Source organism: Ambystoma mexicanum, chromosome 5p, assembly GCF_040938575.1.
Source record: "Ambystoma mexicanum isolate Mex_15411 chromosome 5p, UKY_AmexF1_1, whole genome shotgun sequence".
Classification (NCBI taxonomy): domain Eukaryota; kingdom Metazoa; phylum Chordata; class Amphibia; order Caudata; family Ambystomatidae; genus Ambystoma; species Ambystoma mexicanum.
Genome location: NC_090930.1, coordinates 458,822,461 through 458,835,515, shown reverse-complemented (window position 1 = coordinate 458,835,515; position 13,055 = coordinate 458,822,461). Strand labels below are relative to the sequence as shown.

Here is a 13,055-nt window from a genome sequence, read left to right as displayed (position 1 = left end):
CTTTTATTCCCCCCTTCTTTTTTCCTCAATGAAACTAGCACCCGAGGGTTTTGTGCACTGCAATAAATGCAAAAATAAATAAATTAACTATATTCATGTCTGTGATCTGCACCACCCTCTGAGTACCACTGCAGACCGCATCTTGTGACCGCTACTGTTTTCCTCCCTCCTTTTCAATTCACCATCCCTCGATCTTTCCCTTGTGACTCCCGTTTCCCTCCTTCTTGGCCCCTCCTATGTCACTCCTCAATATCTCTCTTTCCCTCATTTCCTGCAGGCCTCTTTCCAATGCCTCTACAAGAGTCAAAACTGTTCGCTTTGCCAATGCTCTTTTTGATCAACTTGAAAATTCACGTGCAGTTGCTCAAACCTGCCAAATTGCACAGTGAGTTCAAAAGAGAGCTTTAATTATTTGCCTTTGATTTTCCATATGTTACATGGCATTTAACATATTAATGTTTAAATACTTTTCTTTACATAAATATGTTCAAAGGTAGGGGTGGAATGTGCAGAGAACTGCACGGTAGCTGTACAGTGTAAAATTGCTTTATACGGTACCTCCTCCATTCTTGAATGCGAGATAAGGGAACCTCCAGACGTTTCCCAATCCAACTGCATAGCCTACCATTGACAGCAAATAATCAGATTTGCTGGCCCACTGTTCACGTGCTTCTTCACTGGGTGAAACATGGCCGTCCTAAAAATGAAAAGATGGAACATATCAACTTTTCGGTAGGTTATTGCTATTATGTCTTTGTGGCTTAAAGAACCCAAAAACAATGTATGCACACTACCACATGTTAGGTGTGTCATTAGATCGCTTGGCAGAGGTGGAAAATGATGAGAGGGAGGTCCTTGTGCTGGGCCCTCCTACCCAGCTCATCTGGCCACTTTCTCAAATGGCAGTATGATGGTTTGAAGCTGTAAGCACAGACTAAAATAATGTGAAAATGAGTCCATAGTGGCCTAGCCCAGCAGCGTGATTCTTGAATAGGCTCTGGCGCTGCCCTCTGTCACTCACTGTCATGTAAAGTGTCAGTCAATTACTTTCTTTTAGTGGGTGACTCACTAATAGAAAGTCATTGACTCTGCCGCTCTGCTCACTCAGTACAATCCACACATGACCCTCTGGGTAACGAGTGTCGTTTTGGTAATTTAACAGTCCACTGCTTCAACTGAAATGTGGAAGTGATGTTTATTTAAATGAGCTTGTAAACTTATCTAAGCTTATCTAAGCTATATATATATATAGCAGATTTACTCAAATGTAGGGTTCCCCGTAATTTGATGGTGGCCCCTGTTGCATTTACACTGTAACATAAGTGGGTCTCCACTGCCAGATTTTGGTTTTTACAATGCAGAGTGCAAATGTAAAGGGCAAAAGAGTGCGTACACGCTGTCTTTTGCCCTTCACTTTTGGACTCTGCAGTACAAAGTGAGTGAACGCTGCCTGGCATGCTGGCTTTCCAGGCTGCAGTTACTTTTGATTGTGTCCACCGCTTACCATGATCGCACGGCAAGCAGCGCTCATAGTTGCAATTAAACGCTTTCTGACATGCCTGCATGTCAGACAGTGTTTAATTATCATTGTGAGCACTGCTTAGCATGTGGCAATGATTAGCAGTGTTCACAATTATAAATACATGCTATCCGACATGCAGCCATGCCAGACAGGGTTTACTTGTAATTGTAATCGTTGCCTGCCAAGCATTGCAGGCAACGTTTACAATGGGTGCGGACCCATAGGTAGGGATCTTCAGCATTTGTATGGCAGAGAGGAAGGAGGTGGCAGAAATGCAAGTTGCGTTCTGGCCCTCCTCTCCACCATACAAATGATTAAACATGGGTGGGCATTATTGGAAGGCATAGAAGACTTACGCAAGGCTTTTATGCTTTACATTAACGTAAACCCATTTGATGATTAGCACCGCTGTGTTTCTGAACATTACTTGGTTTAACTATGTGTGAAGTGTTTAACACATGTAGTATTCTTAGGAATGCTCTAGGCAGTACATACTTCCTGCTTATGCGTTTAAAAACCTCATAAAACACAGCTCCGGTGCCCCCATTCTCACCACTTTTGACATGTAATGCATACAAGTATCCGCAATCACCCTTCTGTGCATTTACATTTTTAACTGTACCAGTGTGATTTGCACGCCCAACAGCAGTGTCAGGGTGATTTCAGGAGTCATGCATCCTAAGGCAGAACTACATCCTCGATACATTCATAATTTATATTTAGCTATTTTGTAATTATGAAAACCCATTTTAAAACAGTTAACACTGTGTGACTCCCATACATGTTTCCTCAAACTGACAGACGTGTTTAATTAGGTTTGTCAAAAAATACAGTTTCATCATAATATTCCATATGTTCATGTCTTCTTTTAAAACCTGACTCTGCTTATAAACCAGCTAGTGGGTCTTAGTGAAACCAGGAAATGAACTACAGATTAGACATGAACATGGGTTGAAATATGAAAAGCTGAAGCAGTTGGGGCGAAAACAACTGAATGTATGATTTATCATAGGGCAGAAATCACTGTGTCTAGTGCTCAAGAGGAAACCCCAATCCATGATTTCGAAATATTCGCACAAAAAACATTTAAATAAAGATAGTATAAATGGAGGCTATTGGCATAGTCAGTGGTTATTATGGAGGTTATTATGGAAACTTGACGTGGCTGGTTCTCGAGGGCTGGTCTTGCAGACCCCTGGCATGGGACATTCTTACTGGGTCCTCGTGTGTCCTTACGGACATTTCTGCCAGTCCTCCTGCGCTTAGGATGCCTCAGGGGCTGTCCCTTGGTATTTAAATCTTCTGACCTAAAATCGAGCTCTGAACGCATATGGTTTGTCTTTCAACAAAGCTGTGCATTTGTGCACCACATTTGCACTTAGGAAGCAACCGTCCCTCTGCCAAAAAGTGTTACCACAATCCCTATATGTACAAGGGCGGCAATTGCAGTGCTATGAATGCTGGTACATAATTTAACTGCCACGGAGCAAAGTTAATGTAATATAGGCGTATTAACTTATATGAGCTAGCAAAAGACTAACAAGATGGGCGATGGTGTTGTGACTATACAACTAAGAATATATATGGATGAATACTTTGTGCTCTTTCAGGGTGTCTGATTTTGTGATAGTCTCCTGGGGTGCACTCTGCCGCATACACAGTCGGTTTCATAGTCGCTGCGTGACTGCCTTCTGCTACGCCTAATTTAAGGTTTACCAGTGTCAGGTTTGGTGAAACTCATGCAATGTAGAACAATGATCACAACATTACAATGTTCCTCATTGCGGGCTCTGCTGTGAACCATTGCAGGTGGGGCGGGGTGGGTGACATCTTTACGGATTGGCTCGCAACCACCCATGTTAGCACAAGCAGCATCCTCATGACATATGGAGAACGTTGAAGGCGGCCATTGTTATAGAGGATTTTCCCATCCCTGGTAGATATCTAATCAAGAAGGGCTACTGGCAAGCAACTGGTGATGCCACTGTTCTGGAGAGGAGCACAACAAGAGATTGTTGGTATGTTGGACCTCTTTGTTGCACTTCAATTGTTCTTTGTTAGTTATTTGGCTTTGCAGAAACCACTGGTGTATTGTGCTCTCTGGGAGGTGCTCTGGCTCCTTTGGGTACCACAAAGGTATACAACCATTGTTTACTCTGAACAGGTCATCCAAATTGGATGCCTGTTCAGCATGCTGGCAGGTGGCAGCTCTTTTGGGATTTTTAGACTGCTACATTCTACTACAACCATTTTACCTATTCATGGAAACAAAGCCTAATTAACTATCAAAGGTTCCATGGATCCTCCCTGTCCTTTTGTGTAAGCACTACAGATTTTGACAGCAATTAACATAATTAACATACTAACAATGCTTACTTCAAACAGGCCCACGTGGGGCCTGGCTTCTGAGGTTAACAGAGGAGACAGGTAGCCTAACTACATGCACTGTGGCAACCTGAAACCAACTCCCACCCTTAAGGATCAATGGACAGTGAAATATCATGTCTGGAACTGCGTGCCTCAGAAGCCATCCCTGCATGGGGACCCCATTTGGAAGGTAGGAGTATTTGATTTGATGGAGACAGAAAGTCGGTTCTCGCTCCAGCTACAAGGGAGACCTGCCCCTTTAATCCGGAACCACAGAGAGCTCCATTAACTGGAGAGATCCTTTAATCCACAACAGACAGGAAGATGGGTGGGACTTGGTATAACATGTTTTCACCCCTTTACCTTTTCTGTTTCAAAGCACTCTGGTTATGACTGCATGCATGCAGGATGTTGTTGTTGGGGACCCATGATTGGCTCATTACGGTAGCCTTAGCCTGCACACACTAATCACTATGGCCCATTTGGCTTTAAAAGATGGCTCAGCCCCTTTTATGGGCACATCATTTGAAGACTTTGCAAGGAGTAGCAAGACTAACTCATCTTTGGACCCTGGCTGAAGGTACAGTCTGCCTCACAACTTTCACCAGTGAAGGAGGTTATATATTCAAACAAAAAATCAGGATGTGAGAACCACACTTTTGAGATTCAGGATAATTTAATTTAATCTCTGAATTTTGGTGATGATACATATAATATATCAATTTTTAGCATAATAACAGACAGACAGACAGTTGTACTTTTGATATGTAGGTGTACCACTAGGTACCACCCTCAAGAGTGTGGAGGGTGCAAGCCTTCTGATGGTGCCAGATCACTTGGATACACAGTTAACAAGGGTTTACAACAGAAGAGTGAATGCAGTCCAGGACCTCAGTTGGTCCATGCCTGGGTCTGTGGTGTCAGAATGGGGATTTACCGGGACATTCCTACCTAGGCAGACCCGGTAAGTCCCCAGCCATTCCCCATTCCCATTCGTGCCCCCACATGGATCAATGGTAATGGGGAAGGAGGTAATAACGGGCCCGCAAATAGCGGGCCGTTATTAGCTCCATGGTCCCTTAACAGGTCCCGCTAAGGGCGGCTGTTAAAACCAGCCGGCCCTAGTGGGACCCGCTAAGGGACCTCGGAATGTGGCAGTAGGGGGTTAACGGTGCCATTAACCCCCTACCTCCATACACGTAATGAACCCCAATGATTCCTGACCCCGAGCCGTCGTGTAGGCCAGCCTGCAGCCATCCATCCAGCCTCACTTGCCGAACTGCCTGTGCCTGATACCCGCAGCTATTTACCCTCTTGAACTCTGCTGCAGAAGCTGGAAGGCACTCGGAAACCGACCCGACCCTGTCGGGCACCAAGAACATCTGGGGCACAAGGTACATTGTGGTTCTGTCCGCCTGGTCTTTCATCAAAGTCCCCTAGTGACATTGTACGGGCCATTGCTCCCTTTGTGTTGAAACTAAGTATGCTTGAACTATTGTGATTAATTACTTTACTGACTACCCTCCTATCAATATCCAGAATGCACCCATTTTCCTTCTTTGAAACTGTCTGTCCACTGCATTCCTTTAAAGGTGGATTGTATATTGTAGTGTGCTAGAACTGTCTCTTGTGATAATAAAGAAGTAGATATTTTTATACAACTTTGACTGAACAGTTCCTTTTATCATTGGGTAATTATTGCAATTTCGCTGTGTTGCAACTAACCAGCGATCCATGACCTTACAGAGATAAGCCTACTGTTCCATCCGTGTTACCAAAACTGGACAAGGAGGTTTATAATTTACTTGTTTGTCCCATCTGTTTGGATCCCTTCTGGTGTACTAGAGGTCTGTGGCTGATTGATGGTATAGAACCTGCTATTCATCCCTGGACCACTGGTGCCCCAGAAGTTGATTTGTAACACTGGGCAACCAGCAATCATGACAGTGGACATTTGACTCAAAGGAATCACAGGCTTCCTTTGACTCTAAAAATGCATCATAGGCATCTGAGCTGAAATGTACCCTAATCTAATGGTCATCTTTCCATGATTCTCTGACATTGTCCAAGGGCCTTGAGTTATGTCCCCTCTAAACAGCGGTCTTCGGCTGCAAATCCTGTGCTTTCTTTGTTGAATCACAATTTTTGATGACTTTGAAACTTTGACATTTCCCATTCTTCATATACAAAAGGTCTTCCTATTGATGCTGGCACACTGGTTTACATTAAGCCCAAGCTGTGTTCTATTCATGCTTGCAATGACTCTTATATTATGACATTTCTTTCTCTCTTTCCTGTAACCACTAGGCTTTCCTTCTGCGTGTACACTGTTGGCTAACTCTAAACACAGGTATTTGGATTCACAAAATTAGCACATGAGCTCTTGAATGACTTGCGTGAAAGTCAGAGCCCTGAAACTAAGTTTCCTAAACTGTCGCTTACCTGTTACACACAACATTACAACATTTGTAATAAAAAATACAAAAGCATATATAAAGAATATTTGTACAGATATACTGTTTAAATATTCCTTTGTTGTATGCTTTTGTATTTTGAATTGCACCTTTTTACCACTCTGCCACACATTTACCCCTGGAAGTATCATACATTTGGGGAGATTACTTGCAACCAAGATGTGGGTAGGTCATTTGTTCCCTACAAGTAGGGCATAGGAAAATTATATTAACACCGGGACAGGAACAGGCTTGCAAGATCCTTGGATACATCTAATGCAAGACTAGCAGAGCCTCCACAAAATTGCTCTTTGGGCAGGTGTCTCATTCTGTGATGTTGAATTTCTCCCTAGTTTCAACAAACTAAGAATTGATTGTATTCAGCCTCATTTCAGAGAGAAAACCAATCACTGAAGTCAACGAAGTTAAATTTTCTTTGGATACTTTCCCAGCTTTATTTCATATGTGGATTCAGACATTGAATCCCAGATACCGTTCATAGTCAGTTAATACTACCCAGGCATAGTCAGTACGCCCTACTCCGGCAGGACAGACTGCTCTTTGAAGGGGTTTGGAGGGTGGCTCTCATACTTAAGGATTCACTATCGATCAGACAGATAAACTCCCATAAAGGAGGCAATTCGGATGCCCTCACCATGAAACTCTCCCTCTCACCAAACTGCATGATTGCCATCCACGTCATTTACCGGCCGCCCGGCCCACTACGGGACTTTCAGGATAACCTCCTCCATTTATTAGGCAACAACCTGAAAAACATCACTAAATCCCTACTACTGGGGGACCTAAACCTTTGCCTCAACAAACCAAAGGCCAAACAAGCTAAATCTCTTTCCAAAGTGCTTTAGGACTTGAGTTTCGAACAACGAATCCCTAACCTCACTCACTCCAAAGGACGCACCCTAGACTGGGTAGCAGACCATAACTGCAATGTTGACATCAGTTCCAACACCCCTTGTCCCTGGATGGACCACCACCTTATGCACTTCTCCATTCCTGCCACCCAAACAAAATCACACCCATCACGCGGACGCCACCTGCCTTAGCTAGAAGCGCGCACAAACTAACTAAAAACGGTATGCCTACATATTATCCCCACCAAAAATATCGCCGTATATATGGTTGTTTTGGAATGGCCATAGGTGATATTTTTGGGGGGATACATTTTGGGTTTTTTGGGAGCAGGGGTTGTGAGGTTGTCCCCCGCTCCTTTAAAAATGATGCAGAGATTGTGGGGGTGTACCCGCAGGTTCCAAGTCTTAATATTGCTGCAAAAATATGGCAATATGTTTGTATGGCGATATTTTTGCAGGGATATTAACACATGGAACCCTAAAAACAATATCCTTGCAACCCTAGAGATCTCTGCCCTCAAGCCCCCCTTCTCCAAGGATCCCGTTACCCTGGCAGAACTTTACAATCAGGCAATCAAAGAAGCAATCAAAGTGATTGCCCCTCTGAAAAAAAAGAAAGCTAAAAGAAAAATACACACCAACTCTTGGTTCACAACAGAACTCAAATAATTACACTCCCTCAAACGCATAGCGCTCAATAACTGGCAATCTAACCCTAAGGACATCACGCTACTGGCCTACAAGAAACTTGACGCCCAGTACAAAAAAGACATTATAGCAGCGAAATCTGCTTCTTATAACACTAGAATTTCAAATGCCAAATCTGATTCGAAAGAGCTATTTGCTATATTTAAGGAACTAGCCACCCCAAACACCAGCACCCATCATATCGTAAAAGATGATCCTGGTGTTCAAGAATACAGGCAGCTATGCTCAATAAAATAGAACTTCTACAGACTAAAATCAAATCCCACCTAGCGGCCCTGCCCAAACCTGATCTGCCCACTCCACCATCGGATAACTCTCACGTCACGCATGAAAAAACGCTTTTCACCTTCAGAGATGTGTCTGAATCAGAAGTACTAGCCATCTTGAAAAGCCTAAAACCATCCAACTGTAAGGGTGATGTCTGCCTAGCCAATCTAATCAAAGATTGTGCAGACACACTAACACCTTTTCTGACAGCATTTTTTAATTCCTCTTTCGCCTCGAATACTGTCCCTTCATGCCTGAAGGAGGCCTGGGTTCGTCCTCTGCTGATGAAACCATCCTTAAACCTGGACTCGCCAAACAACTACAGACCCATCACCACTGTGCCCTTTCTGCAAAACGTTTTGGACAAACTGCATCCAATCAAATCCAACTCTTCCTCGAATCCAACAACATCCTAGATAAAAGGCAATCAGGTTTCCATCCGGGTCACGGGACTGAAACTGCCCCACTAGACCTAAAGAACCAACTAGGTGAAATAATGGATGAAGGAAAGCTTGCACTTCTCCTCCTTCTAGACCTGTCTGCAGCGTTTGATCTTGTGGGCCATTCAGAACTCTGCAGACAACTCATCAACTCAGCCCAATTCACCTGAGAAGCTACTATCTGGGTTACCTCATTCCATGAAGTGAGAGCCATGAAAGTATTCTTAGAGCAGGCCTGCACAGCTCCTACCACCATATATCGCAGAGTCCCACAGGGCTCCTATACTTCCCCGACACTGTATAATCTCTTCACCTTACCACTCTTCAACTCGGGATAGCATACACAAACTATGCCGATGATACCCAAGTTCTTCATCCCTCTAACTGGCTCATATCAAACAGAAGCAGAAACACTTCGCACAACCTACGCCACCATCCAAGCTTGGATGGCAGCCAACGGATTATGCCTCAAAGGGGATAAAACTGAGCTCCTCTTAGTAGGACCCAAGGAAATTCTCAACAAGCTTGACAAACAATACAATTGCTTTATCATTGACACCAATGATACCAGCCTCCCCTGGACAGACCACAACCTTCTCCAATTCGACATCCCAGTCTCAATATGCACTAAAGTGCTTACCACAGCACCGGCGACCTTAGTCAGAAGTGCCAAAAAACTCACTGCGGACAACGTCAGTGCTCACCTTAACTTGCCATGCCTAGCGCCTCCGTTATCTTCAGACCCCAACATCCTTGCAAAAATATTCACAGACACCATTACCATGGCTGTCAACACCGTTGCCCCACTAGAAAACAAAAAAGAGAAAAAATCCTTTCACTCCAATTCCTGGTTCACAGAGGAACTCCAGACTCTGCGCAAAGACAAACGCCAGGCGCTCAAAAACTGGCAATGCAATCCCTGTGACGCCACAAAAGATAACTTCAAATCCATAGCCAAAAAATACAAAGAAGCCATCTTCAGTGCTAAATCGGAAGCCTACAACCACCGTATCTCTGCTGCAAACTCCCACTCTAAAGAACTCTTCAGTATCTTTAAAGAATTAACTGTACCACCCACATGCCCTGATGAGATCGTCAAAGACGAAGCCTGGTACACAGGCATACAATCAGCCATGCTTGCAAAAATAAAGCTCCTCCAAAACAAGATATCTCACCACTACAAAACTCTACCTAAGCAGAGCCCCCCTGCACAGACACAACCAAATGTAAAAACTAGCAACATGCCCAAATTCGCATTCACCAAAATCTCTGAAGCCGATGTCATTGACATCCTCAGACACCTCAAACCTTCACAATGTAAAAGGTAATGAATGCCCCCCTAAAATCATCAAAGATTGCGCAGAACCGCTCTCTCGGCATTCATTAACGCCTCATTCAAAACGGGCATAGTCCCAAACAGTCTGAAAGAAGCATGGGTGTGCCCTCTCTTTAAAGAAATAATGCTAGACCCCGCTAACCCCAATAACTACCGACCCATAACAACAGTTCCATTCCTTCTAAAAATACTAGACAAGGCCACCCACAAACAGATTCAACTATACCTGGAATCGAACCCGATCCTAGGAAAAAGACAATCTGGGTTTCGCAAGGGGCACGGAACAGAAACTGCCCTTCTAGACCTAAAAAACAAAATCACCAACATCCTTCACAAAGGCAAGCCCGCGCTTCTCCTTCTCCTTGACCTCTCAGCAGCGTTTGATCTGGTAGATCACACTACACTTACCAATCATCTGACACATGCAGCACACTTCTCTAAGGACGCAGCGTCCTGGGTGACCTCATTCCTAGAGGGCAGAGCTATGAAAGTGTTCTCTAACACAGCTCATGCAGCACCATCCATCATTCACTGCGGTGTCCCACAAGGCTCATGTACTGCCCCCAAGCTCTATAATCTTTTTACCAAGCCTCTTTTGATAAAATGGACGCACTTGGGATCACATACACAAATACGCTGATGACACACAGGTTCTCCTTCCCCTGACGGGGCATTATTATCAAGACGCCACTACCCTACAACAAATTTACTCCACCATACAAGCGTGGATGGCTACTAACGGCCTCTGCCTGAACGGGAACAAGACCGAAATCCGCATTCTAGGTCAGAAATCCACTCTCTCCAACCTCAACCCGTTGTACCTCAATTTCAACATAGACAACTGTGACATCCCAGTATTGTCCTCAGTCAAAACACTGGGGGTTCACATAGGCGCTACCCTTTCTATGGACAAACAAGTCAGCGCCATAGCCTCAGCCTCCGCACTGAGTACTAAACTCATCAACGCAATAAAACCATTCCGAACTAAGGATAACTGCCTCTCCATCGCTAGAGCAACCATAGGAGCCAAACTAGATTACTGTAAGGCGCTCCTAGCCGGCACCTCCAAAAAAAAACTATGAAGGCTTCAAACAACTCAAAACAACGCTCTTAGAGCAGCCCTCAGCATACCGAAAAGAGACCACATCACTCAAGCCAGGAAGACAGCCCACTGGCTCCCAGTCAAGGACCGCATCTCTTTCAAAATTCTCACTACCACGCACAAATGCATCAACCTCTCAGCACCCTCATACCTATCTGACACCCTATGTAGATCTCAATCCACCAGACCGACCAGACTACAATACACCAATCAACTAACGATACCTCGCATCAATCGGACAAAGGCAGGAGGCATAGGCTTCCCCTTCCTAGCACCTAAGCTGTGGAACTCTCTCCCCACTGACCTCAGAGCTGAAACATCTCCCTTCTCCTTCTGCAAAAAACTCAAAACTGCTCTATTTAACTAACCCTGCTCTACTAGTTACCTGTCCCGCAATGTATATATGTAACAAAAGAATCATATCGTCCAATGTAACTCTGACGGACTTGAATTGTATGTAACTAAGAATAAGCAACACTGTAACAAGCGCCACTATTCCTTCGGTCTGATGTGCGCTCAACAAATACAAATAAATAAATAAATAAACTCCCAAATTCATGTCTCAGCAGCAGTTAACACACTTGGGGTATACATTGATTCCACGCTCTCAATGACACGCTACGTCAGCGCCATTGTGTCCTCAGCCTCCTTCACAACTAAGCTAATAAATGCAGTCAAACCACACTTATCCGACACAAACTGCCTCTCCATAGCCAGAGGCACTGTTGGAGCTAAATTAGACTACTGTAACATCTTATTTTCCGGCACCTCTTCCAAAAATATTAACCACCTTCAAGTCATTAATAATAATGTGCTAAGAGCAGCTCTCAGCATTCCCAAAAGAGAGCCCTTTGCCAGCGCCAGACAAAAGGCTCACTGGCTTCCAGTCAAAGAATGGATACTATTCAAAACCATGTCCATAACCCACAAATGCCTCTCACTCACAGCCCCCCCCCCCATATCTGGCAGAAGGAATTACCAAAGTAACATCCTCCCGACCTATCAGGACTCACCACTCCAACCAGCTCAAAGTCCCCACCATCAAAAGAGCCAAAGCAAGCAGGAAGGACTTGCTTCACGTTTCTTGCCCCCAAGCACTGGAACGCCCTCCCCACTACCCTGCAAAACAAAACATCCTATCTAGCATTCCCCAAATCGCTCAAAACTGAGCTCTTCAACTAACTCACCCAGTACTCTCTGCCCACTCACCCTGCATCCCTGAGGAGGTCTCTGGCTGCCTCTATTGTGTTCTTTTTTTACATAAAGTTGTTTGCTTGTAGGGCGGGACTCTCTCTTGTTGCCACTGTTTTGTCTTTGGATTGCTCACCTGTTTGGCAAAAGGTTCAATGTAACCAAAATCCACAGACAGGTGCCCCTGTCTTTTTGCTTTGTAATTAAATAAGCACTGCTGTAACAGTGCCACAATGCCCCAGGACTGCTTTGTGCACTTTATGAATTCAAAAAATGTAATTAAATTAAATTAGTTTAGTTTAGTTTAGTTTAGTTTATTACTTGTATTGCGCACCAAACCCGCAGGTAGTCGGGCGCATCATAAAAGATAACTCACAGCTTAGTTGTACATGGTATACAATACAATACAATATGCACTATTACAATTTTTACAATTTACCTATATAGGGAGAATATTTATACATTATATACAAAAATGAGTATATACAAAATCTTTGCAAGCAACCATACTGAGTAGGATCTGGAATAATAGAGGGTAGGATCTAGGAGAGGAGGGCGAGCGCCAAATCACGCTTAGCCATCAGAGTCTTTGAACATTTTTATAAGGGTGTGGCGAAATTTTGTAAAGGATGGTTCTAGTCTGAGTAGGGTAGGGAATGAATTCCATAGTTGGGTGGCCTTGACCTGGAAGCTGTTGCCTCCCACTTTGGCCAATTTGAATCTGGGGGTCAGGAGGCAATTAGTATTTGACTGTCTGGTTAGTCTTGTCTCAGATTTAGTGATGATTCTGTCCATAA

The 13,055-nt window shown here is 44.1% G+C and overlaps 1 protein-coding gene across 1 annotated transcript in view; it reads right to left on the bottom strand.

Moving 5' to 3' along the window:
- The window catches only part of LOC138481016 (sodium- and chloride-dependent neutral and basic amino acid transporter B(0+)-like), an 839,328-nt gene that overhangs the window by 764,671 nt on the left and 61,602 nt on the right, over positions 1–13,055 (bottom strand). Inside the window, exon 2 of the mRNA XM_069612864.1 lies at positions 559–697. Coding sequence (XP_069468965.1) covers positions 559–697 — 139 coding nt within the window. The remainder of the gene's footprint in view (positions 1–558; positions 698–13,055) is intronic.